General features: G+C 53.5%; 1 protein-coding gene across 1 annotated transcript; it reads right to left on the reverse strand.

The window, feature by feature from the left end:
• Positions 1 to 925: 925 nt before the first annotated feature.
• Positions 926 to 24,043, reverse strand: CCNI (cyclin I). Its single transcript, XM_071555366.1, has 7 exons — positions 23,668 to 24,043; positions 11,862 to 12,018; positions 6,183 to 6,317; positions 3,920 to 3,994; positions 3,619 to 3,759; positions 3,069 to 3,299; positions 926 to 2,554 (listed from the first exon to the last, which is right to left on the reverse strand). The coding sequence occupies exons 2-7, from the start codon at positions 11,973 to 11,975 to the stop codon at positions 2,102 to 2,104; spliced, it is 1,149 nt and encodes a 382-aa protein (XP_071411467.1). The 5' UTR covers positions 11,976 to 12,018; positions 23,668 to 24,043; the 3' UTR covers positions 926 to 2,101.
• Positions 24,044 to 24,089: the final 46 nt, after the last annotated feature.

Raw genomic sequence — 24,089 nt, forward strand, 5'->3', positions numbered from 1 at the left:
CGCCCGTGCTTGGGGCTGGGGGACGCCCGTGCTTGGGGCTGGGGGACGCCCATTGTTTGGGGCTGGGGGACGCCCGTGTTCGGGGCTGGGCGATGCCCGTGCTTGGGGCTGGGAAGCAGAAAAGCTCTCCCTGGGCAGCCAGGGAGACTGAGCTCTGCCTCTGCAGGGTTTTGCCCAGTCAGTGCTGAGCTTGTCCAGCTCTGGGTGGCACAGGGGGCTGGGAAGGGCTCTGGGCAGTGACCTCGTGGTGGGACTGGGCTGTGATCCTCACCAGTGCCTGTGTGCTGAGTGGGGTAAAGGGGGAATGTGCCCCTAAACCCGGGAGGGGAGGAGTGTGGAGGGGAGAAGCCCATGTAATTTAACAGGGAAAGGTGGGTAACATGCTGTGAGCAGCGAGAACCAGGCTGGGGATGTGCTGCTGACACCCTGAGACTGCACAGCAGCCTGGCTGGACAACACTGAGCCACTGCATGAGGTCAGGGACTGGAAAGGGCATAAGGATGGCAGGAAGGGCTGGAAGACACACACCCCTCTGAGAAATATGGCCTGGGGAGGGCTTGTTCAGGACACAGGCAGGAAGAGTTGGAACCTGTGGGAAGGCTGTCGTGGTGGACTGTGCATGACAACAGGATGGCACCTTGGAAGGCACAGGGCAGGACGGGCTCTGGGACAGGAGATGGAGCAGCATTCCAGCCACGCACTTGGTCTGGGAAGGGAACACACAGGAGTGAGGAGCACCAGAGCTGGGGCTAAAGCCAGAACTGGAGGTACCGAGTTCATGTTGGGTGACTCCCCCGGCACCCCAAGGGCTGCCCAGCACCCCTGAAGGCACTTTGTCAGGGCTCTGGCACGGAGCAGCTCCCTGGCAGCCTCCGGGCAAAACTGATCCAGGTCTCGGGCGGAAAGCACAGCACCAGACTGGGAATCCAGGACAACTTTCTTTATTGCTACCAGAAGGCTTTCATCAGTACAATGGCTCCGGATACGATACCTTCCTCAGGGCTGCGGAGAGAGCTGACAGTCGGGACGGGGCGTTCTGAGAACAGGGGTCACATGGAGGAGACGGGGTCAGAGGTCTGACTCTCGGTTAGAAGTTACATGAACACAAAACTCGAGGACTGGGGTCTTCTCTTTTGGTTTTGTGGCTGACAAGGACACACATTCCAAACCTCAGCCAGCCCCAGCCTCCCCAGCACCTCCCCCAGCAGTGCTGGGAAAAGTGCCGGGAAAACCAGGCTTGGCACAATGGAGGGTTTACACTTCATGGAGAGTGTCAGGCCTTGGTGAAAATTTACAGAGTGCAACATTTCTCGGTGCAAACAAACAAAAACTACCGTTTTGGTTCTAGTGATACAAAATCCAGGAACTGCTTTCTATGTTGGGAGAGGCAAACTGGTGTAACTGGAGAGGTCTCTGTGCGAGGCACAGAGCACTGGGGCTGACTGCCCCGGTGTTTCCAGCGCACCCTCACACTCCTGTGGGTATTACTGAAGTGTGGAGCAGCTTGCAAGAATTGGTCTGGGTTTTTTCCTGCCTAACCTTGTTTAAATCCAGTTTTTCGATATTGTCACATTGAAACACCCAAGTGTTAACAAAAGAAAAGAGGTTTTCTGTTTAGAAGGACAAAAGAAAGCTGTGGTGCAGGTAGGGCGGGACAGAACGCTGAGTACAAGACTGGCTGAGAATTAAAGAGGAGCAAGCAGAAAGGGAGCAAGGAGCAGGTGGGAATGGGATCAGAGAGGTGTTGGTCGGCTGGGAAACCTGGAACAGCTCTGCAGGGCTGATGAGAGCTCTGCCACAGAGAATGGGTTACAACACACAGGAGCAGAAGAACAGTGGAACTGACAACACTAGAAAGGAACAGGTTTTTGCTACTTTTTTTTTGGTTGGTTTTTGGGTCTTTTTTTTAGATTTTTATACTTTTTTGTGTTTTTAAGTGCTTAAATAGTGGAACCATAATTAGCCGCACAAGAAATAAAATTCAAAAAGGGGTTGGGATTTTTTTTCCTGTTTTTTTTTTTTTGGCTCCCTTCAGTTCAGCCTGACGAGGTACGGCCCCTTGTCCCCCCGCTGAGGGCACGGGCTGCCAGGGCCCTCGGGGCTACATGACAGACACGGGCTGCAGGGGCGGGCAAGGGGACACGCTGCCCTCCTGCCGCGACACGTCGGCGCCGCACGCAGAGCCCACGGTCTCCAGGGCCACGACCTCCGGGGCGAGGTCCTCGTTGTAGAGACGCTTGATCCCGTCGTAGAAGTCGTCCACTTCCATCTCTTCCACCTTGCGCTTGGCGGAGGCCTGTTTGGCGGGGCCGGGCAGGCGCGGGTGGAGCGCGGCTGTACCTGTGACTGGCGCTTCTGGCCGGCCGTTGTCCGTGGAGAGACCCGGCCCTGGGACAGAGGAGGGCTGGCGGTGGAACGCTCCTCTGTTACAGGTCACCAGGGTCTGCTGGAGGGGACTGTAGACATATACAGGGTTGGGCAGCAGAGAAGGCTGCGCGGTGGAAAGGTGATGTGCCACGAGCTCCCGGCAGTGGATCAGCTGCGAGCTGTCCATCTGGAGGGGGACACAAGCAAAGGTACCGGCGCTGTGGGATCACTGCCACGGTGAGGAGAGGGCGTGGGCTGCGGCAGCACCGCCCACCGTGCACCTCACTGCCAGAGACAGGCTGCATGCAGGAGGTGGTGACCACGATGACTTCCCAGGATACAGCCCCGATTCCTTACACCTCACGGGAATAGCGGTGAGGAGAAAACTTAAAACATTCTGTAAGGCTTCAGTGCCAGAGTGCCTTTCCAGTATTGGTCAGTATGCTGGCAATGAATGCCCCAGCTGCTAACTAGGAATTCTGCCCTGGTGTTACTTTCTCCCTGGTGCAGCAAGAGCTCCCACCTCGGTCACCCATGGCTGTGGTCAGGATGGAGGCCTGGCAGTGCTGTCCCAAGGACTGTCCCCCCAGGCTGCAGCTGAGCCCTCCCCACACAAGGGTACCAGCAGGCAGCCGTGGGCAGCCAGGGCTCCAAGATGGCCGGAGCTCTGAGCGAGCAGCATGCTCAGTGCCACCCCTCACCTGTGCCTTCTGGAGCAGCTCGATGATGAGAGCCAGCCAGTCGGGGAGCAGCTTCTCCAGCTCCAGGCTGACGATGGCCAGCGCCAGCATGGAGCCCTTGAACTGCAGCAGCTGGAAACAGGCCATGCAGTGCAGCAGCTGCTTGGTGAGCACTACCACGTGCTGCGATGGGCTCAGCGTGGGCAGGAGGGCCAGGAGCTGCGGCCTGCTGGACACTGCCACGGCGTGGAACTGCGGGGACACAAGCACAGGAGGCAGCGGCGGGAACGGCACAGAGACGGCTCGCTCTGACAGGCTGGGATCCTCCAGCTTAACGTGGGAGGCAGTTTCCGTGCCACTGAACCCACCGAGGCTTGGGGCAGCCCTTCTAGTGGGACTGCCTGGCTTCTCTGGCAAGGCTTTTTCTTTCAGAAAAGTACTTGGACAGAGGAATTACAAATGGATCGCAAGGTCTTTGCTCCCCTATGGGTGGAGTTTTTGCTGAGGTGCTTCTCAACATGTTATCTGTGTGGACAGGCACCTGAAAGACCATCAGTAGCCCCTTACTTACAATATGAAGGAAATCCAGGGGCGTTGCCATGTGAAGATCCCAGTTCAGTTTATCCAGGATGATCTTCTCCATTCTGCGAATTTCAGCTGGAGAACAACCACAAAAGCTGTCCCGAGCCAACACCTTCAGTACTGGAATCCTCTGCAAAACCAAGGCAAAAAGAAGAAACAATTCCCAGTTGTTAGAGAGATCACATCAAATGCTTCATTCCTGTCCTGCCCAGTGTCAGCCCCCCTGTGTCAGCAAGGCAGGACTGGAAGGACAGATATTCCAGCAATGCCAGGGTGGGAAGAGCAGTTACCTCATCTTCCTCGATGGTCTTTGCAGCGAGGAAGAAGCAGCTGATTGCAATACAGTTGAGGTACTTTGGACGGGCCTGGGGGACAGAAGAGCAGAGAAGTCCCTGTGTCAGTGTGCTGCAGAAACAATGCCCTGATCCTTCTGGCTGGATGTGCTGAGCCCCAGGGTATCCTTCTGGATCAGCAGGCTGACCTCCTAACTACGCCCTGGCGGTGGCAGGCTGTGCCAAGCACAGATCCATGCTCGGTGACATCAGGCAGAGCAGCAACGTGCCAGCCCCATGATCAGAACAGGCAGCACTGGAGTGGGGAGAGCTCGGGCTCAGGCACTGCAGCACAAATGGGGAGGAGAAACCCAAACACCCCTCAGTAGTTTTGCACTACAGTTCCCAAAACTGTGGCCCAGGGATTAGTGGGGGAGAGCTGGTCCCTTCCATGGGGAGATGGTTTAGGTAAGGTAAATGAAATTTGGATGGGAAAGGTGTTCAGTTGTGAGCTTTGTCTGTGTGACTGTCTTGACTGTCAGTGTGACAACCACTGGACGTGGCTCCCTCCTCCACAGGGGCCAGGAAAGGGGCTGGGAAAGGTAGAGGCCATTCCTAAACCTTGGCACAGCTGCAGGGCTGTGCCCCCACCCACCCCAGCAGCTCTTGGCAGCTGGGCCTCCTGCCCACGGTTGGGAGATACCAAAGCAAAGGTAAGTGAACATCCCGCGCCAGACCTCAACACCCACACACAGCCTGCACTTGTGCATTCAGGTGTCCAAGAGAGTGAATTCTCCCCGGGCAGGACTGATCTGGGCCCTGCTGAGGCTTGAGGAGTGCTGGGCAGTGAGACACACCAACACTGCTGGCGGTGGGGCTCAGCCAGTCCCAGCAATCCCAAACTGCGTTCCTGGGCATGGGAAGGCACTGGTGGTTTTTGTAATAAAATCCCACATTGCAGCACCTGGTAAAAAACCAGTTGTGCTACATGAGAGCAATGACAGCTTTATGGGAGAGGAAAACTGGGAGAAGGAGCCCAGAGCCCTGATGTTCATCCAGGCAAAGCACCTTTCCCCATTCCTGCTCACTGCCCCAAGCACAGACAGGGCTCCTGACCTGCATTCCTGTGCTTTCTGTACACACTCCTTGGTTGTGACTGAAAGAAACTCTCCTTGAGGGCATTGGCTGCTGATGGATTTAAAGCTCTCCCATGTTAGCATTTCAGTAAATCAGCTACTCTGGGAGCTCCTTAAAAAGAAAAGCCTCCATGGGTTGTACGAAAACATGATTAATATTTATTAATATTTAAAGGCTGGGTTGTTAATGAATGATGTCCTTGTGTTGTACCAAACTTGGTCACACGGGACTGCTGGGGCACAGCTGGGCGTGCACCCCCCTTACCCAGCGTGGTGGTGCTGAGATCACACACCTGCACAAGGCTGTGGATGTGCCAGGCACAGAATGGAGATGAGCAGTATGGTAAGAGATGAGCTTCCCCAAGCCTGACTGCACAGCTCCAGGCCAGGCACGTGGCAGGTACCAAACCACGGCCCAGGCACAGCCCAGCCAGTCCCAGGGCCAGAGGAGCAGCAGGTCTCACCTGCAGGGAGCCCTTTCCCCCCCCTGTTTAAGCAGTTTCTGTGGTGGAACAGCCTTACAAACACAGGAGCTCACCTGTTCCCCCACTGGGAATATGCTGTGGGTTCAGCACAGCAGGATGGGACAGCCTGCACCTGTGTGTGCTGCCCTGGGTCCTTCTCACCTGTTGGACATGGGCCTGGAGCTGCAAGTCCCTCAGACTGATGCTGCAGAGCTGGCAGGAACTGCTCCCATGGGAACAGTGGCCTCTGGCACTGTCTTCCTTCCCCATTTTTTTCCGTTTCCCTGTACCAGCCCAGTCTGCCAGGCCCAAACCTCTCAAACTTTTTTCCCAGCTAGTTTCCTGCTAGCAGGTGCTCCTGGCAGTCCAGGTGGTACAAATGAGGTGAATGCAATTACAACACCACAGAAACAAGCAGAGACTTTGCCAGCACTTCTGTCCGAGGGCGCTGGGCCTCAGGTTGCAACTGTTCCAGCAGTCTGTGGGCACTGCCCTTGCCTTCCCGAGCAGCTCAGCAGGTTCAGGGTGAGCCCCCGTGGGGCTGTGGAGCAGCACGTGGCAGCCCAGCCACGGTGACAGAGGAAGGGTGACCATCTGGCAGCACCATGTGCACTGCACACACACACACAGCTGAGCCAGGGGTGGGAAGCTATTCCAGCCTAAGGATCCACAAATATTTACCTTTACTGCAGCTAAAAACCTGTCCAAGAGGCTGATGGCCAGGGCGAGCGTTTCTGGGTAAAGGTGGAACTGGTACTTGAGCTTGGCCAGCCACTGGATGACCTCATCCCTCTGCCTTGGAGAAATGGCTGCATCCTGCAGAAGAGAAACAAACCATCCTATACACGGGCTGAGCTCGTCCCCAAAGCCCAAAGGTGTTCCCTCCCTCTGCAGGAGTCACTCAGCACGGGAACAGAGCCTCCTCCTGTGGGAAGGGGAGCCTCGAGCCAGCCTCAGTCACTGCTGTGTTCCTGCAGGTACCTACCTCATCCCAAACCCTGCCCTGGAAAAGGAAGGTTTCCTTACAGCAACCCCAAACCTCCCTCCAGTGTCACTGTACAGTGGGATAACAAGAGGGATGTCTCATAGTTTCTCACACAGTGACAGGCTCAGCTCCAGCTTTGCTCCCAGAGATTTATTTTTTTAACCTCCTCAGAACCATTTGGAAGCACAGGAATGCCCAGCTGGAACAAAACCAGCCCTGCCAGCAGCAGAGGGGAGGGACCCAGTCGGGGTTTTGGGAGGAAATGTTTATTTTTTCTTCAAATTATGGGGCTTTTTTTAGCTCTGTGTATGTTAAAATAAATGAAATTACCAACAGTTAGTGGCTCAGTTTCCTGGGAACTGGCCTGCAGCAGGTACAATTTCACCTGTGCTTTGGGTTTGGTGTTGGGTTTTTGGCCCATGCTCTCCCCATTGATCTGTTTGGACAACAGCTAAATTTCAACCACATGTACAGCTCAGTCACTGCCATAAAATCCCTCTCTGGGACCTAGTTCAGAGGTATTTACAGCTTTTCCGGAGCCTTTCACATCAACCAAGTGGCTGTCTGGTCTCACTCCAGTGGGGATTATGGGGGATGATTGGCAAGGATGTGTCCACAAGCACAAACATCTGGGCTGTTTCTGTCCTCCCAGCAACACCAGGAAGGTGAAGCAGCAGAAATGTACAATAAAACCAGCCCATACAGATGCAAAATCGATACCTCAGGCTGTGCCTACCACACAAACACCTCCTGTGTATCTTCCATGGACAGGAACTTGCTTTTGCCCCTCCTGCCCTGGAGTCCAGCCCAGGAGAAGGCAGAGCTGTAATCCCAGCAGGGCCTCTCTGGGGACACGTGCCACCCTTGCCATGTTTCTGGCAGAGTGACATCTTTCCTCTGCGCTGAACTCCCTTCCCGGTGGGACAGAAGGGGCGGGGAGGGTGGCAGGGCTGCAGCCACAGGGCTGGATTCTGGGCTGGGGACAGTGAGGGCACAGCCAGTTACTGCTGTCACACGTGTCCCTTGATCCCCTGGGGACAGGACACTGGTACCAGCACTGCTGTCCCCAGCGTGCCCCCAGGAGCACACAGTCCTGCCTGGCGTTCTGTCCTGAGCCCCGACAGTGCCCTGGTGCCACCAGAACTGCCAAGATGGGCCTCTGCTCTCTGCTGCCACTCAACTCTCTAATACAAAGTAGCTGCTGTTTGCTCAGTTCCAAGAAACCTGTTTTTTCTACAATTGTCGATGCCATTTCAGGGTGAAAGGTGATCCCCAGGGGCGGCACATCCGCTGCCCGCAGTGCCCTGCACTCCTGGGAATGCTGGTGCCAGGCCGTGCAGGGGCACAGTGACACACCACAGCAGGGACTGAGGGTGCACCTGTGGGGAAAAACAGGGAACACCTGAGGGGGGAGTGAAAATGGCACCTGTGGCACTCCTGGCTGGGGAGGGCAGGCCCTGCCTCAGCAGCATGGGGGCATTTCAACACCACCACAGCCCTGTCCCTGCCATCCCTGGAAAATCCCATTCCTGCTAGATCCTGGCCGAGGTGGGCATCAGCCTCCGTGGCTCCTGGCAGTGCCTGCCCTGGCTTGGCACTGTTTTCCCTGTGCCTGCCAAAAGGTTAGGCAGGCATTCTCCTAAAAACAGCTCGGGCAGGAAGGGTAAGACTGTCTTTCTGTGCTGCCTCTCATCCTCAGCCCTCCTGACATCCTGTCCTTGGATCCTCTGGCCCTTCATGGGCAGCAGGAGGCCCCTTGCACACCCAGGGGGATCTGTAAGAGCAAGGCTGGAACACAGAGAGCAGCAACAACCACCCACTCAGTGCCCGTAAGGCCCATCCTTGCTGTGTGAAGGGAAATGGTGTTTGGCCCAAACCCACAGTGTATGTAAGGTGTAAAACTAAACCAAACAAGCCCAGCCCAGGCCCTGTGATTGGATGGAACAACTGCAAACACCCTCAGCTCCTGCATGTGCAGCACAACGTGGCCCAAGAACAAAACTGGCTCCTCGAGAACTCTGAGGGGAAGCAAAAGAAAGGAGGTGAGTCTCCAGCTCTTTCTGGTAATACCATCCTGCAGAAAGGGTTCTCCTCCAGCCCCCACCTGCAAATGGAAGAGCAGCGGTGGGGGGAACTCCCTCATATCCAAAGGCACACCAGGTGAGTTTCAGCCTCCTCCCAGGGGCACTGGGAAAGGCTGATGGAGCCCAGTTTCTTTAAGAGACAGGCAGGAATGAGAACTGGTCCCTCCCTCCTGTGCACACACAAACCCACTGCTGCTTTCACCTCCACACAGGGCAAGGAGGTTCCCACACAATGTACTGGGCTTTATCCCTCTCCTTGGAGGTGTCCCTGTGCCACCCTCAGAACTCAAATAAATGCATCACCGTAGTGTTAATTAAGCAGCCAGGTCACTGTTCCTCAGTTAATTGAAACTAAAAGGAGTAACGAGACACTCCGGTGGCTGAAAGTGAGACAGTCCCCCTGGGCTGGAGAGCGCAGGTTCCTCCCTGGGGCAGAGGTACCTTCATGTGTGTCCCCTGTGCACCAGGCAGGGGGGCCAGAGGACATGACTCGGGCACAAATCATCTCCAGGAATACCCTGGGACTTCTGCAATATGCAGGCTAAAATAAGGACTGTCTGTGAACTCAGACAGGACTCGGTTTCATTGCTGCCCCATCCAGGAAAAACACCTCACCTGACAATCTTTAACGTCTGCTGGCCCAGGGCTGTTTTGCTCTTTCACCTGTTTGTTTCTGCGTGGGCTCCTGGGGAGGGACCTTTATTAGGACTGGAAATAAACTGAGGTATTCTGACTGCTCAAAGGTACAGAGAACAAACGGGAAGACACAAAGAATGAGCCAGAAGAGGGAGGGAAGGAGACATGACACAAGGGACACGTTTCTGTTTCTGTAAAGGAAAGCCCCAGAATTCTGGGCTCACACATCTCTCTGCTGCCAAGTTACTGGGTCACATGCAAAAATCAACCTCTGACCAGTCTTTACAGCTCCATGTCTCAAGTCTTAAGCCCTTTAAAACTTCTGAATGTCACCTGCATCTCCTTATAACCCAAGGGGGGGAAAACCAGAAGGGAAAAAAAGAAGAAAAGACAAAATCCATTCAGAAGCAGGAGGAAGTTCCAGGCTCAGCCCATCTGTTTTTGCAGGCTGAAAAGCCCTTGTGAGATCTGGTTTTGGTATGTTGCACATACCCGGAGCACTGGCCTGCACTTAAAGGAGAGAATGGGAATTTTCAGACAAAAAGTACCAAAGAAACACAAAAATCACATACATTAATTTACGAGGAACAAAGTCCCCAACAGACTCTGCACCCTGTCCTAAAAATGGAAAGTCTTCCTGTTTCTGTAACTACAGGTTTGCTTCCTCCTTTCAAAGACCTCAACTGGCACATATTTAGAAACTGCATTTGTTCCAGCTTTACACACCAGAGCCAAAAATGTCTCCTGAAAAGGCAAAACTGAAAGTTTACTTCTGCAAAACACCCCCAAGTGTGTCTGCACTCAGAGGGCTGAGGTTTCTGCAGACACTCCTGTGCTGTCCCTGGCAGAGCAGGGGAGCTCATCAAACCTCTGTGCAGTCCCCCCCTGGCAGCAGGAAGGGACAGTTCCACACGCTCTGAGCCCCAGGGGGCTGTACATGTCCCCACTGCCCTGGGAAATAAACCAGTGAGGTTTGGGGCTGCTGCAGCTGTTTGCAGGAGGCAGTGGGTGGTAGGGAATCTGACCTTCTCCCAGATTTTACAGAAAATCAGGTAATTCACACTGAGCACCATGGCCAAAAGGAACACTGGGGGCACACGGGATAGCTGGAAGAGTTGGGTGTCTGAACTGCAGGAACAGAGAGCAATCTGTGATTACAGCCCGGGCTGCTCCGTGGCCTCACAGGTCCGGATTTCCCCGGAGCAGCAGCTGAGTCTGTGCCCTCCTCTCCAACTGACCTTCCCACATCTCACACGCACAGAGCTCTCGCCCCAGTGTGGGGATTATTTACTGCCAGAGAACACTGAGCAGCACAGCACTGACAGCACCAGGGTCTGAACTGACAGGCAGGAAAATACAAAGAAAAAGGTGACACCAAGACAACGGAGTTTTGGGGGCAATTCCCGGAGCAGAAACCCTCAGGACAAGCAGAGAGGAGGGACTGCTGGGATGTCTGCCTGAGGCAGGTGGTGGTTTCTGAGCCAGCCTCACCAAGGCAAAAACGCAAGCGCCTTGTCCCGTGAAATCCTGCCCCATGAATCTGGTGTGGTTACACTCTGCTAGTCCCTAACCTATCTTGTTATCCTGTAATCTTATCTCCCTAAGGTATAATCTCCCCAGGAATACTGCCAGAGGGAGTGACAGCCTGGTTTACCATAAGCCAGAGGCTTAAACTGTGTGTGCCCCAAGACAGCCACAGCTAGAACACACTCCTCTCCTCTGACAACAACGTCACTCACTGGAAACCACAGTGTGGATTAACAAAACTATCACTGAGGCCCTTAACAGTGAGTTTGATCCTACTCATCAGCAGCAGTTTCTTGTCTGCCAGAGAGCAAAACCAAACAGCCCAGGGATTAGCTCTGACAACAGGTGACCTACCTGTGTGAGCGTTTCATGTGGTGCAACAACAGTGTGACGGGGTGCGAGTCCTCGGTGTGGTTATTGCAGCCCAACCCAGCAGCAAAGGAGCAGAAACTCTGTGACAACCATGCTCATATTTCCCAGTTTGTTTGGAGCAGCACTCTGTGGAGTGCACGGGTGTTTCTGAGTGCACATGTGAGCCAGACAGCTCCTGCCAGGGGAGCACGAGCCCAGCTGGGGCTGGGTGAGGCTGTGGGCAGCCTGATCCCACCTCCCTGCTGCACAGGCCGAGCAGGGGGCTGGACTGTGGAGCCCCTCTGGTCCCTCCCACTCCGAATTTTCCTCCAGTCCTACGAGCACATTCCTCACTGGAACAGGCCAGCGCCTGGCTCTGGTTCCCCTGACAGGAGCCTGCCCCCTGCTCCATAAATAGTCCTGCTAGAGCCAGAGGGGCTCTTCCTGCAGCAGGCACGGCCTTTCCCAAGACAGATCAGCACTGTTATTAGTGATTAGTCCAAGAAATGAAGCTGCTTTTAAGAACTGTTGCAGAGTTGGTGCCCAGTAGAAATGGGCACTAATAATCCACACACTTGGTAAAATTAATTAAGACAATGTATGCATGTGCTTTCACAAGCAGAGATGTCCCACCGTGTGCTGTGCCCCTCAAAGGAGGAAGAATCCTTTCCTCCAGAGGCCAATTCCCCCTGAACAGCCCCAGGTGTTCCCAGACCAACACACCCAGGACAGTCTCCTGCCTTTGCTGAGACCAGTGATGGGAAGAAGGGCCGTTACCTGATTGGGCTGAATTTTCGGCACATGTGCTTTCCACATCTGAGCCTCCCTAGAGATTGCCGTCTCCAGAAGGAGAGACAACCTCTGGCTCTCCAGGGGTCCTGAAAACTTCATGGTAACCCTTGGATCCTCCTGCCACCCAGCTGGATACAGCTACCTGCAAAACCAAAGACAGCCTGATGAGACACTGAGCCAAAGGCAGCACAAAGCAGGATAAAGCTGCAGGAAATGAACGGGCTCATCTGGGACACGCAGGGATCGGTCCTGGCAAACCTGCCCAGGGAAACCCAACCCAGGCAGCTCAGAGTTGGACCCACAGGTCTCCAGCTCCTCCATGGGCTGGAGATTCCTGCCACACTGAGGTTGCTGAAGGCTGTCCCAGCTCAGCAGGCAGAGGTGGGAGAGGCTGATGGGAACACGTGAGCCAGGGAGGAGCCGCACGGCCAGTACCAAGGGGGTTGCAGCAGGACGTGGTTCATGTGCCACACACAAGTACCAGCGAGGTCTGCAAGGCCCCTCTCGGGCCAACCACCCTGAAAGGACAGGAGAGCCACAAATCTGCAGGCTCAGCTCTGATCTCAGACAGAAAACTGGTTTGAGAGGGGGGAAAGGTCAGCAAACCCTGTGGCAGAGCACAAAGGGATTATGAGCCAGGGAAGTGATGGAGACACTTCGTGCAAGGCCTTCAGTCCTCAAAGAGAGAAGCAAAGACAAAAAAGGTGTGATTTAAAGCAAAACACTTTGCTACACACAGAACAGAAAACAGGGGTTCCCCTGGCCCTACTGCAGCCCCACTCAGCAGTAAGAGTGTGCCAAGAAACTTTTAAATTAGAAATGGAAAACAAGGCAGAGGCAAGATTTTTATTTTTTTCTTTAAAGACAACAGATTCCACCACCTGCTCTCAAATGGAGGAGATGATGTGGTGGAAAAGGTTATTCAGATTAAGACTGCCTACCATGACTCTGCCCACAAATAAATTTCTTGGCAGTGTTACATCTGTTAAGCAAAACAATTCAGCTCTGAAGGGTAAATCCATGGGAAAGTTACTGAAACTTTCAGCTCCTTGCATGAGCTCTTGTACAATCCTCAGCAGGTGGACATTGGCCAAATGCTAACCAGGCACTTTCCTCAAGGCTCCTCTGAGGGTCCAACAGTTCAGGCTGTTTGACAGGAAATAAGGCAAGGTGCTGACTCTGAGAAAATAAAAAAATCCACAGGGAAAACAACCTGACATTAGAAATAATACCACCAGCAGCTCTGAAGAAATGAAGATTTAAGGTGCTTTCCCAGGGCTAAGGGAAACCTTGAAGATCAAGACTGATAAAGAACAAATACTGTTCTTTATTCACACATCCTGCACCAGCTATGAAGCCACACTCCAGTCCCACTTAGAGCCCATCGAGTTTTAAGTGGCAAATAAATGTCACAGCCCCCAGTCCTGAACAGGAACTCCTTTTATAGCACATTTTTATAAAACAAATGCTTCTCCATGAACAAGGGAGAGGCTGTGCTGGCCTGGCACACCCCTACACGAGGGCTCCAGGTTTTCCAGCCAGAGGGAAATGCAGGATTCCTGAACGGGGCTCCAAAAGCTGGGCAGTGTCTCACAGGCACTTCCCACCAGCCCCCAAAGGGCCTGTGTGGGCTGAAAAATCCCTGTTAAAAGTTCCTCACTCGCCCAGAGGGAGACTCAGACTGGGAAGTGAAACTCCAGAACCTCTGACCACACATTATTTACATGCATTTAGTCATTTTTGCACTTCTTTTCTAAACCTGGGGCTGGTCCCAGGGACACTCACTGTAAGTGGGGCTGAAGGGGAAACAGGGATGTACATCCACAACCTCCCTCGGGGGCCTCATTAATGTCTCATTATCCTCCCACCAGGCACCACAGGTTTCCCTGTGGGCTGGGCAGGTTCCCAAAGCCCAGATTCCCACAGGGCAGATCCCAGAGCAGTTCAGACTGCAAGGAATAGGTGAAATATTCTGTTCCCTTCAGCAGAGAGGGGCTGAGCTGAGACCCCTCCCCACCCTGCAAGCCCTGGGAAGGGGTTTGTGCAGGCCTGTGCAGAGCAGAACAAGGGTGAGTGGTTTATTTGTTATTAACTGAGCAGGTTGCCAGCTGCTGTGTCACAGGTAATGCTACCTGGGTCACATCAGCTACAGCCTCTCAGGCCACACCTGGGGAAGATGTGACAGCTGCATCAGGTGAAATGTGGCTGGAGACACCCAGTGGGGTTAGGACTGGGTTGGGACCAGAGCCACAGCTCAGCCAAGCTGAGCACTGAGAGCCCCTCACTGCATGCCCAGGAGGGAAAACCAGCAGCTGTATTTAGCCCAGCCACCTCTCCAAGTATGAAATATTGATGGTCCTTTCCTGGTTTTGTAGGGAAGAGAGTAATTAACCACTGCTGGGGAAAACTGAGGAGAAATTTCAGACCAAAGAGAGAGTCTTCAGGCACTGTTTTTTCCTGCTGTGACTGGCAAACATTCCCTCTGAGCCCAGCAAAGAACTTTCAGTCACACTGATCCCTTCAGAGATTGTCCCTGTGCTACCTGGGCGGCTCACCTGACACACCATCGGCCCTGCAAGGGACCTTGTCAGTGAGCAGCTCCCCTGGAGCTGCCAAGGGGAAAACAGAGGGGGAAACAACCTTCCCTATCCAAACCAGGGACATAATTCAGTAGAGGGCTGAGGCCTTGTAACCTTTATAAGGGGAAAAAAGAAGTGGAATGACGCGCTTGAAAGTTTCCCTTGGAGCAACAGCAGCGCAGAGACTGTTCAGCACAGAGAGCAGGGCCAGGCACCCGGCCAAGCACCCCGGGCTGAACCAGCTTTGCATCGACATTTACATAACTCCCCATCAGATAAAGGCATGCCAGTTGGAAAAAATGCCAGCACATGGATGCAGGCTTCCCAAAACAGGAGCCAGGGCAGAGCCAGGGCAGGGCAGGGACAGCCAGCTGCCCCAAACCCAGCACAGGGATGCTGTGTGAGCATCACTGAGGCACTGGAGTCCCCTCAGCTCAGGTCAGGATAACACCTGACAAAGTAAAAAGTGCACAAAGCAAGGCCAGCAGCACCTCTCAGAGAACAGCAGGAGGGCTGAGCCCCCCTGACAGCAAACACTCCCTCCAATTAAAACCTTCCCTGTGTTTCAGGCACCCACAGCAGGAGGAGGTGCCCAAGCTGGGGCAGTCACCACGAACTAACTCACCCCAGCTTTCTGATTCTGTTTCCCTGATTGAATATTAAACTTCAGTTACAAGGTGCAGGCTTTTTGTTTGTTTTTTTTTTCCCCTGTGGTCACTTGGGAGTGTTTAAACCACTGCTCCAACAGTTCCTACAGTTCCTTAATCTTCACTGGAAGGTCAATTTGCTGTGCTGAAACTTCTGAAAGAACAGCCTGGCAGTTAACAAAGGAGAAGTGAGCCAAGTCGAGGCACTGGCTTTGACATCTCCTGTGAGGTCACACAAGCTGCAGGTCGGATCTTGCACTGAAATTAGAGAGTCAGAACTTTGATGTGAGGTTTTCACTTGAGAGGGGCATTAAAAATCACCTGCTTATCCATTAAAAACACCGGGACCTGGTCCAGAAAATGTAACCCTTCCCATAAAGACCTCTCCTTGTCCAAGTTTATGGCTAACTTGCCTCAAAGAAACACTTTTCACTTGCCTCAAAGAAACACTTTTCACTTTCCCTGGAGCAATTTTAGGCTGTGAAGTGCTGCAGGCTGTGCCTTCCACAGCAGTTTCTGCAGGAACTGGGGCAGTGGCTCCCTGGCCAGAAACACTCCGTGGTTGGGGGGATGCATTTCTGTAGGATGCAAAATAGGAGATCTTTTTTTACTTTTTAGGCTGTGTAATCACTTGCACTGACAATACAAAGTGTCTCCTGCAGACAAAAGATGCCTTTACAGGAATAGATTATCTACTGGCAGAACAAGCTCCTAACACAGTTCCTGATGTTTCTGCCTCCACTTGCAACTCAACTCTGCCGATACATCCAGGGCAGTCAGAAAAACCTCTTTGGTTGTTCTTTGTTTGCTTTGGGGTTTTTTCCTTTGCTTGCTTTTTTCATTTCTTAAACAATTAACAAGATTTCCAGGACTAGAGCCAGCCCAAACCCCAGTCTTTGTTCTGCACATGGATCCGGGGGGGGATCCTGAACACGAGGGGTAATTCCAGCACCAATTCCTGCAAACCTTGTGAGTATTTTCAGCGACCAGCAGCCCAAAGTGCAACAATAAAACCTTACCAGATGACCTGCAAACAGATTTTTCTGGGCGGTGGGGGGAAGGCAAAGCAGAAGGAAGAGGGGAGGAGACTGAATTCCTCGGAGCTCCAGCCAGCCATCTGTGATTTCAAAGCATCCAAACCTGCTGCTAGAAGAAATCCTCTGACTGCAAGTTGTGATTAGAAATTTCAGAGCTGTGGGCGGGGGGCTGGGATGGATGTTAATTTTAGTCCCCGGGGCTTTCTCTCAACTTAACTCTTTCCTCACCACGCCAGGGAAGCAGCCTGGAATTCTACACCCATATCTGCCCATCACAGCTGTAAGAGGACAATGTTTCTGTGCCTTAGGGAGTGGAATTTCCCAGGAATGCCTCGTTTTCTCTGCCTCTCCAGCCTGGCAGAGCACAGCCTGGGGTGGCAGTGATGGGCAGACACCCAGAGGGGTTTATAAAATCACCCAGTCTGGGCTGTACAAAATAAATCCTGGCCAGTGCAAACACCTGACAGTGCTGTGAGACAAGACATGATTTCTCAAGCTAAATGACTGGGGCAAAAGATGTTTGGGGTATTTGAAGAACAACTGACTTGTGGTCAAATACAGAGTAAAACACAGATTTTCCCCATAAGGAACAGATCAATACCAAACCCCAGTGACACTGCACCTTTAGCCAGCAGCCTGTCTGAGCTGTGTGGAAGCCGAAATTCCAAAGGAGGTAATTCCATGGGGGCTGGGAGATGAAGAGGCCCTTGCCACTCGGCTGAGTGACTCACCCCGAGCTCACTCCCACAACCTGCCACAAAGGCAAGTCTGTGAGATCCTCCGGCAGCGGCGCTCACGCACATCACACACTCGCCACTGCTCTTCCTCCAACCAGAGTTTTCCTGGGAGTGCAAATAAAGCTGACCTCATTCTAGTGCTGCTGCTTTTCCAAAGGGATGAATTTTTCCAAACATCTTAAAGGAACCTGCCAGCTGAAACCACGGGTCGGCAACAGCAAAAGGCAGAGCCATGTTTTGATGGGAGGGAAGGGAGGAGTTTTAAGTCTGTTTTGAAACAGAACTCCCAGGGTCCATTTAGCACCTGGGAAGGAGAACAGGAGCCCTCTGGAAAGGGCTGCACCATAAACTGGACTAGTTCTAAGCACTCTTTGCTTCACTGCATTCCCCCAGCCCCATGACTGACACCAGGGGTTTGCTGTTTAAGGGAAGCTTAAAGGGTATTTTCCAAAGGAGGGGTTTGTGAAAAACAAGGTAGAGGATGAACTCCTGCCTGAACTTTCAGACAATGTGCCCATTCTTCCCTCCTGGCAACACGGGCATGATTCCAGCCCCATGCCCGCCGTGCTCCTGTTCTAATGGCTCTGTTTGGGAAGGCCAGAGGTTTGCATTTCATTTTTGTCTAAGGAGTGCCAAGATGAGTCCACTCAGGCAGCCTTTGCCCAGAAAGGCCTTTGGTCAGTAATGGCTGAAATATTCAGTGCCACAGCCCCCGAGTGATGCAAACAAGCTGTTTAATCACAGCTCCCTTCCCATGTGGCAGCATATCAAGCACACTGGATAAAAGCTGAACTCGGAATGCAGCCCAGGAGAGCAGCCCCAGCTGCATCAGGGAGGTGTTTGATGCAAAGAGGAGCTGAAACTCCACGTATTCTAATGAGTCCTGCTTTGAGAATTCGGTTTATTTGAACCTAAAATCAAAGGAAGATGTAAACTCGTCACAATGTTTATTAGAATCTTGGGTTTGGGGAGGAAAGGGCCCTGCTGTTGCTGGGCAGCAGATCCAAGGCTTGGGAAGAGCTGTGCTGCCAGGTCAGGAATGGGAGCCTGGACTGTGGGCACTGGGGTGTCACAACAGGGGTGGGGACAATTCATGTCACCTGCCCTAAAGACGGTGCCACCTCCGTGCCCAGAACTGGAGCACCAGAGAGGGAGAAAGCAAACACAACCAACCCTTGGCTGAAATGATGCCCGTTATTTTTATGCTTTTTCCAACCTAAATAAATCCAAGACAGCCCCAGCTGAGCCCTGCACCAAATTCTCTGTACACCATAGGCAAGGAAATGAGTGCAGCTCCCAGAGCTGACCAACCAGCGTTTGGGGGGCAGCTTTGGAACCCTCTGGATACTTTGGGGACAACACCCAAGAACACCTGGGAACCTTCTGAACAATTTGGGGGTGCTCCTTTGTAGAACCACCAGGCCATGGGCCTGAGGCACCTGTAGCAGCTTCTGATGAGCATCCCCAGCTGTCCCCAATGAGGGAGGGCCAAGCACCCACTTTAGCAGTGCCTGGGCAAGGTCTATATAAGAGGCAACTCGAGGCAGAATCTGATGAAAGAAGGAGGGTGCCATGAAGAGGGATTCAGGTAGGCCTGTCCCAGTATAACCAGTCTCAGGTCTGGAGTGGCACACCATGGGGTAGGTGTTGGAGGAGCTACCCCTGCCCGGGGAGAGGTTTGGCCTCTCTCCTGCAGGAGCTTTGCTGTCTTGCAGGAGCTGTGGTGCCAAAGTGAAGGAGTTTTAGGCAGAAGTGGGCAGGCTGCACAACAACATCAGAGGAGTTTGGTGCAAGATGGACAGGAACCAGTGTGGGACTCAGCAGCCTGGAGGGCCTCAACCCCCTGGGCACCAGAGGAGCAGGCAGTGCCCACCTGCACCAGCAAGGTGGGTGTAAGCAACTGGTGAGGGGACGGGGTGGAGGGAGGTGGTTTCTGGCATTGAAAGCAAGGTGCCTGTCCCACCTAAAAGCTTCTCACTACAAAACAGGTTCACTGCTCTTGTTAAAGAGGAGCTAGTGGTGCTTTTAAGCAAAAAAGTATGGGCTGCCTGCCCCTAAACCAGGCCAGACCTCTAGGAGGAAGGTTTGTGACTGCAGTGGTGACTCAAGTGACTGTGAGGACCCAGGGGTGGCAGGCAGAGGTTTCTTAGGTGATGCTCTCTGCAGTACAGGCCATGAGTTGGCTGCAAAACTGCTCTTGGGGAAAGGGTCTGAGGTTCTACAAGCACAGGGCCCTGCTGGGGAGGGATGGGATCCCCCCTGCCAAGCCAGGTGTACCTGCCAGCAGCAAGAGGGGCTGTTCTAAGGAGCCCTCAGAGTAGGGATGGCACACAGGGAGCCTCAAGGGAGTGACAGGGCTGAGGAATAAAGGGCTGGGGGTGACATGGAAACCCAGAGCAGCTCATCTGCTCTTCAGGCAGAGCAGGAAGGCTTTAAAAGGAGAAAAAAAGGGGCAAAGCAAAGCTGGCATTATGTAATGTCTCACTGCTCCTCTCCTAAAAGCAACCCATGCAGAGCATGATTCACATCTGCCACTGCCAATATAACTTGGGATAAATCAACAGGACCCTGAAGGAAGCCACTCCAAGGAAAAGAAAGCCCACAAAGCATGAGAGTGAGCAGTAATTTCATAAAATAGGGCCAGAGGCTTTCATGGTTATAAAAGCTAACTCTCTACAGGCAAGGGCCAACAGGCATTCAGAGCTGCAAGCACCATGCACCACCTTTTGAGTAATATAATCCCCTGAAACCAAATAAACACAATGCCTCTGTGGGCAAAAACAGAGACAGGACTCAGCAGCAGCTCTTTCTGTCTTTCAGCAGTAGTCACTCATTAACAGCAATAAAACCAAACAAGTTTATACCCAGTTCAACACCCACTTCCAAAAAATGTCTGACTACAATGCCTTGATTCCTCCTGACAACAACAAAAGGGAATTTTGTCTGAAAGCCTCAGTGTTCACCAAGGCCAATATTTTGCTTTGCAGCTTCTGATTGGCTTTGGGGTAAATTATCAGTGATTACAGCTAATATCAGGACACAATGTGCAGCAGTAAAAAGAGATAATTATGAGGAAATGAGGAATTATCTGCTGTTGAAACAATAGATCAATTATGAGGTGCAGCACACGAGCTGCAGAGCAGCATTCTTGGGCTCTGAGGGTACTGTCTCCTCTTTCTCAGCAACCAAAGAGAACCCACAGTTATAAAGCTTAATTATCCTCCAGAAGCTCAAGCTTTCTGACTAATTAGCCTCTTGTTGAGACAATACAGAGAAGGATATAATTCCAATTGTCTGTGAATAGGATGGCACAGTGCTGGCTCTTCCCTGTGTATTCACCTCTCCTGCCTTGGGAGCACAAGTTATAATTGTTAACAAGTCAGGGCTGAGGCTTTTAAGAGCCCAGTTCTTGTCCAACAGACCACTGTAGTCAGGAGCTACCCCAGCCAAGCACCAGGACCTCGGGGTGTACAGGAAAATCCCCCAAAAAGGCACAAAAGCCCCTGGCAGATGGATGGGTTCTTGCAGCACCTCCCATCAACCTGGTAAAGACAATGTTTGCTGTCTGGGCTAATGAGCAATAGACAGTATGTGCAGCAACATGTCATTCCTGAGTGAGCTTCTAGAGGAGTTTATGGCATAGCCAGTGCAAACACTGTTATGGTTAATAAATCAGTGTTGATAGTACTTGCAGTGAGCAAACACACAGGAAGGGAAAATGTCAGACCACATCTGCTTTGTACTGAGACAGGAGACACCTGACATTTCCTTCCATCTCTGTGACTTCACTGGGCTGTTTTGGCCTTTGAAAACAGCAACTATTGTGCTGAATTCTCAAAGAACCAGAATCCCCCCTGAAATCCACCTCCTTGATGGCAAGCCTGGATTTCCTGCTCCTTCACTGGAGTGTCCTGGTGGTTCTTTGGTCAGTCCCCCCTCTCTGCACCCCCAGAGTCACAGGAGCAAAGGGGAAAAGGCCCAAACTGGCAGGTTGCTGGGTGGGTTAGCTCAGACATCCATCCCACATTTTGCAGGAGTTCAGGTACCACATCTGGCTCCATGTGGAGCTCCAGCTCTGCTTCACTGACTGCTCCCTGCTTGGGCAGTGGGAGAGTTATAACTTGGCAGTCACAATACTGGTGTAGCTTTCCCCAGGTCCTTCCCAGCCTCTTTAAAATCTGTGTGAAACAAACTGCAGGTTGTTTGCCTCTCCCTTCCATCACCCAGGTCAGATGGATCCTTTCCATGAGCATGACAGCTGTGCTGAACCTCTCTGTGTAACAACACCAAGAGCTATGAATGTAAGTCCTCCTAAATATCCAGTTCAGCACGAGGTCAAAACTAATTTCAGCTTTACCCCTGAATGGCTGCAGGTGTGCAAGGGAAGCAGCTCCCACCAGGCCCTGAGGGAAGGCACCTCCCAGCACAGGATGCTGCTCCAGGTGTCACTTCTGTCCGTGCAGGAGCTGCTCTGAGCAGCAGGTGAGCACAGAGGAGCTGGGAGTGGACAGTGTAGGAGACTGTAATTACAGGGGAGATGCTCCAAGCTCTCCAAAGCACCAAAACGTTTCTCCTGAGGCAGTGACACAAGCAAAGGCAGTGAAAAGCCTCGAGCTCAGACTGATAAATGTGTGTAACATGAGCTGCAGTCCCACCCATGACACCCCAGACATGAACAGGGGAAAGCCTGGCCTCAGCAGGCACCCCCAAGGAGAATTATTTTTCCAGAGGGTCCCATCACAGCAAGGAATTAATATCAGTAGTTTCAAGTAAGGTGGCAGAGCAAATAAAGCCCAGGGTTTGGGAGTACAGAATGGGCACAGTAAAAGGAGCATCTAAGGTCAGTTCTGCCACATCAAACCAGACACAGGCTGTGCATCAGGGTGAAGGGTAATTAAAAGTAAATCTACATGTACACCATGTGAAAGTTCAGTTCCTGCTGGGGAGAAGCCAAAGGATGGGCTTCCCACACCCCACGCCAAGGTCTGTGTAGGCACAGAGGAGAGGCAGCCAAGCTACTTGACAAACAAAACTGATTCATTTGCAGCATCCAAAAGCAAACCCTGAAGACAAGGAAAAGATGCCGTGATTTGCTTTTTGGGAGGCAAACTCCTCCCCAGGCTCACCTTGGCTAACCTGGGCTCCATGTGCACCTGCAGTGGGGCAGAGTTGGGGGGCACAGCCACGGAAAAGGGGAGGTGCCCCCCTTTCCTGTCCCAGAGTGTGCCATGACCATGTGCATCTTGCTCAGTTTAAATACAGTTAATAAAAAAATCTCCCCTTTCTGTCTCAAAAGGAGGCTGTGCCATGTACAGGCTGTAGCAGCACACCAGGGAAAGAATGTTTCAGAGCAGACAAAGGCTGATGCTGAAAAGCATTTTTAAGTTCAGGCTTGAAACAGTTTGCCTTCTAACAGCCTTATTTTTAAGAGCAGGAAAATGAGGGATTGTCCCTTTTTCCCTCCCTCACAGGGTGAAAAGGGGAGAATATAGAAATGGGGGGGGTTGTGTTCAGTTTTCAGGAGTATTTTCTTTTGCCAGCCTTTATTTTTACCACAGGCACAAAACAACCCATGGTAACCTGGCTCCTTTTAGTTCACCCCTTTGGAGATGGATTTGTGGAACACCCCTTTGGAGATGGATTTATGGAATGCAACGCTGCTCTTCCTTCAAGGAAACTTCATCTCTCTCCGAAAATGAAGTACATGAAAGCAACTGAACAAAACCAGGGGGCCTACAGGGGTGCCAGAGAGAGACTCTTCATCAGGTACTGTTGTGACAGGACAAGAAGTAATGGGTACAGATGAAAAGAGGGGTAATTTAAGTTAATATTGGGAAGAAATCCTTTCCTGTGAGCGTGATGAGGCACTGGAATAGGGTGTGCAAGGAAGGTTGTGGATCTCCCATCCCTGGCACTGTCCAAAGCCAGGCTGGTCGGGGCTTGGAGCAACTGGTTCTAGTGGAGGTGTCCGGCCCATGGCAGGGGGGGTGGATCCAGAAGATCTTTAGGATCTATTCCAACCTCTTAACACTGTGATTCTAAATCCCTGCGAGCAGCAAGTCACAGATGGGGGACGGCCGGGCAGGGACACACAAAGCAAGGCTGGCAGGATGCTCCGCGCGCGTTTATTTTGCGCGTTTATGACCGCACAGCGATGCGGTGCGCGGGCCCCTCACACCCTCCCGTCCCTCAGCCGCGATCCCCCGGCTCTCCCTTCCCTCCCGTCCCTCAGCCGCGATCCCCCGGCTCTCCCTTCCCTCCCGTCCCTCAGCCGCTGCCCCCCCGGTTCTCCCCTTCCCTCCCGTCCCTCAGCCGCTGCCCCCCCGGTTCTCCCCTCCCCTCCCGTCCCTCAGCCGCTGCCCCCCGGTTCTCCCCTCCCCTCCCGTCCCTCAGCCGCTGCCCCCCGGTTCTCCCCTCCCCTCCCGTCCCTCAGCCGCTGCCCCCCGGTTCTCCCCTCCCGTCCCTCAGCCGCTGCCCCCCGGTTCTCCCCTCCCGTCCCTCAGCCGCTGCCCCCCGGTTCTCCCCTCCCCTCCCGTCCCTCAGCCGCGATCCCTGAGCTGCCCCCCCGGCTCTGCCCTTCCCGTCCCTCAGTTGCTGCCCCCCGGCTCTCACCTCCCTTCCCATCCCTCAGCCGTGCCCACCGGTCCTCCCCATCCCGTCCGTCAGCCGCGATCCCCGCGCTGCTCCCCGGCTCTCTTCTCCCTCCCGTCCCTCAGCCGTGCCCCCCGCGCTGCTCCCCGGCTCTCACTCCCCTCCCGTCCCGTCCCTCAACCGTGCCCCCCGGCTCTCACCTCCCCTGCGCGGCCGCGGGGTGCCCGGCGGGGCCCGGCCATCAGCACCCCATGGCGGGGTGGCGGCGCCGGGGCTGCTCCGCGGCGCTTCAGCACCGAGCGGGGCCCATGCCCGGGGCGGCGGCGGCGGCGGCCGGCGGGCTCCTCATGTCGCCATGACGGGCGAGGGAAGGCTGTGAGGGGAGGTTTGCGGGGTGGGGGGGTGGGAAGGGGGCAGACGGGCCGCCGCCGCCGCCCGGGAGGGAGGGGGTTAAAATAAAATAAAATAAAATAAAAATGAAAAGGGAAGGGGAGGGGGAGCGAGAGGCAGCCCGCAGCCAGCCGCTTCCCGGGGGGATCGGGGAGGGGGTGAGGGAAGGGGGGAAAGAAGCGCCGGCCGGGCGGGCCGAGCCTCCCTCAAGCCCGATCGCATCACCGCGGGT

The sequence above is a fragment of the Pithys albifrons genome, chromosome 5 (genome assembly GCF_047495875.1).
Source record: "Pithys albifrons albifrons isolate INPA30051 chromosome 5, PitAlb_v1, whole genome shotgun sequence".
Lineage (NCBI taxonomy): Eukaryota > Metazoa > Chordata > Aves > Passeriformes > Thamnophilidae > Pithys > Pithys albifrons.

Excerpts from the sequence above, each read along its gene's own strand:
- CCNI (XM_071555366.1), bottom strand. The coding sequence starts at position 11,975 with ATGAAGTTTTCAGGACCCCTGGAGAGCCAGAGGTTGTCTCTCCTTCTG. Across the intron at positions 3,995-6,182 it reads GGTTTTTAGCTGCAGTAAAG|GCCCGTCCAAAGTACCTCAA; the intron begins GTAAATATTTGT and ends TCTGTCCCCCAG. Across the intron at positions 3,300-3,618 it reads CCCTGGATTTCCTTCATATT|TTCCACGCCGTGGCAGTGTC; the intron begins GTAAGTAAGGGG and ends GTGTCCCCGCAG.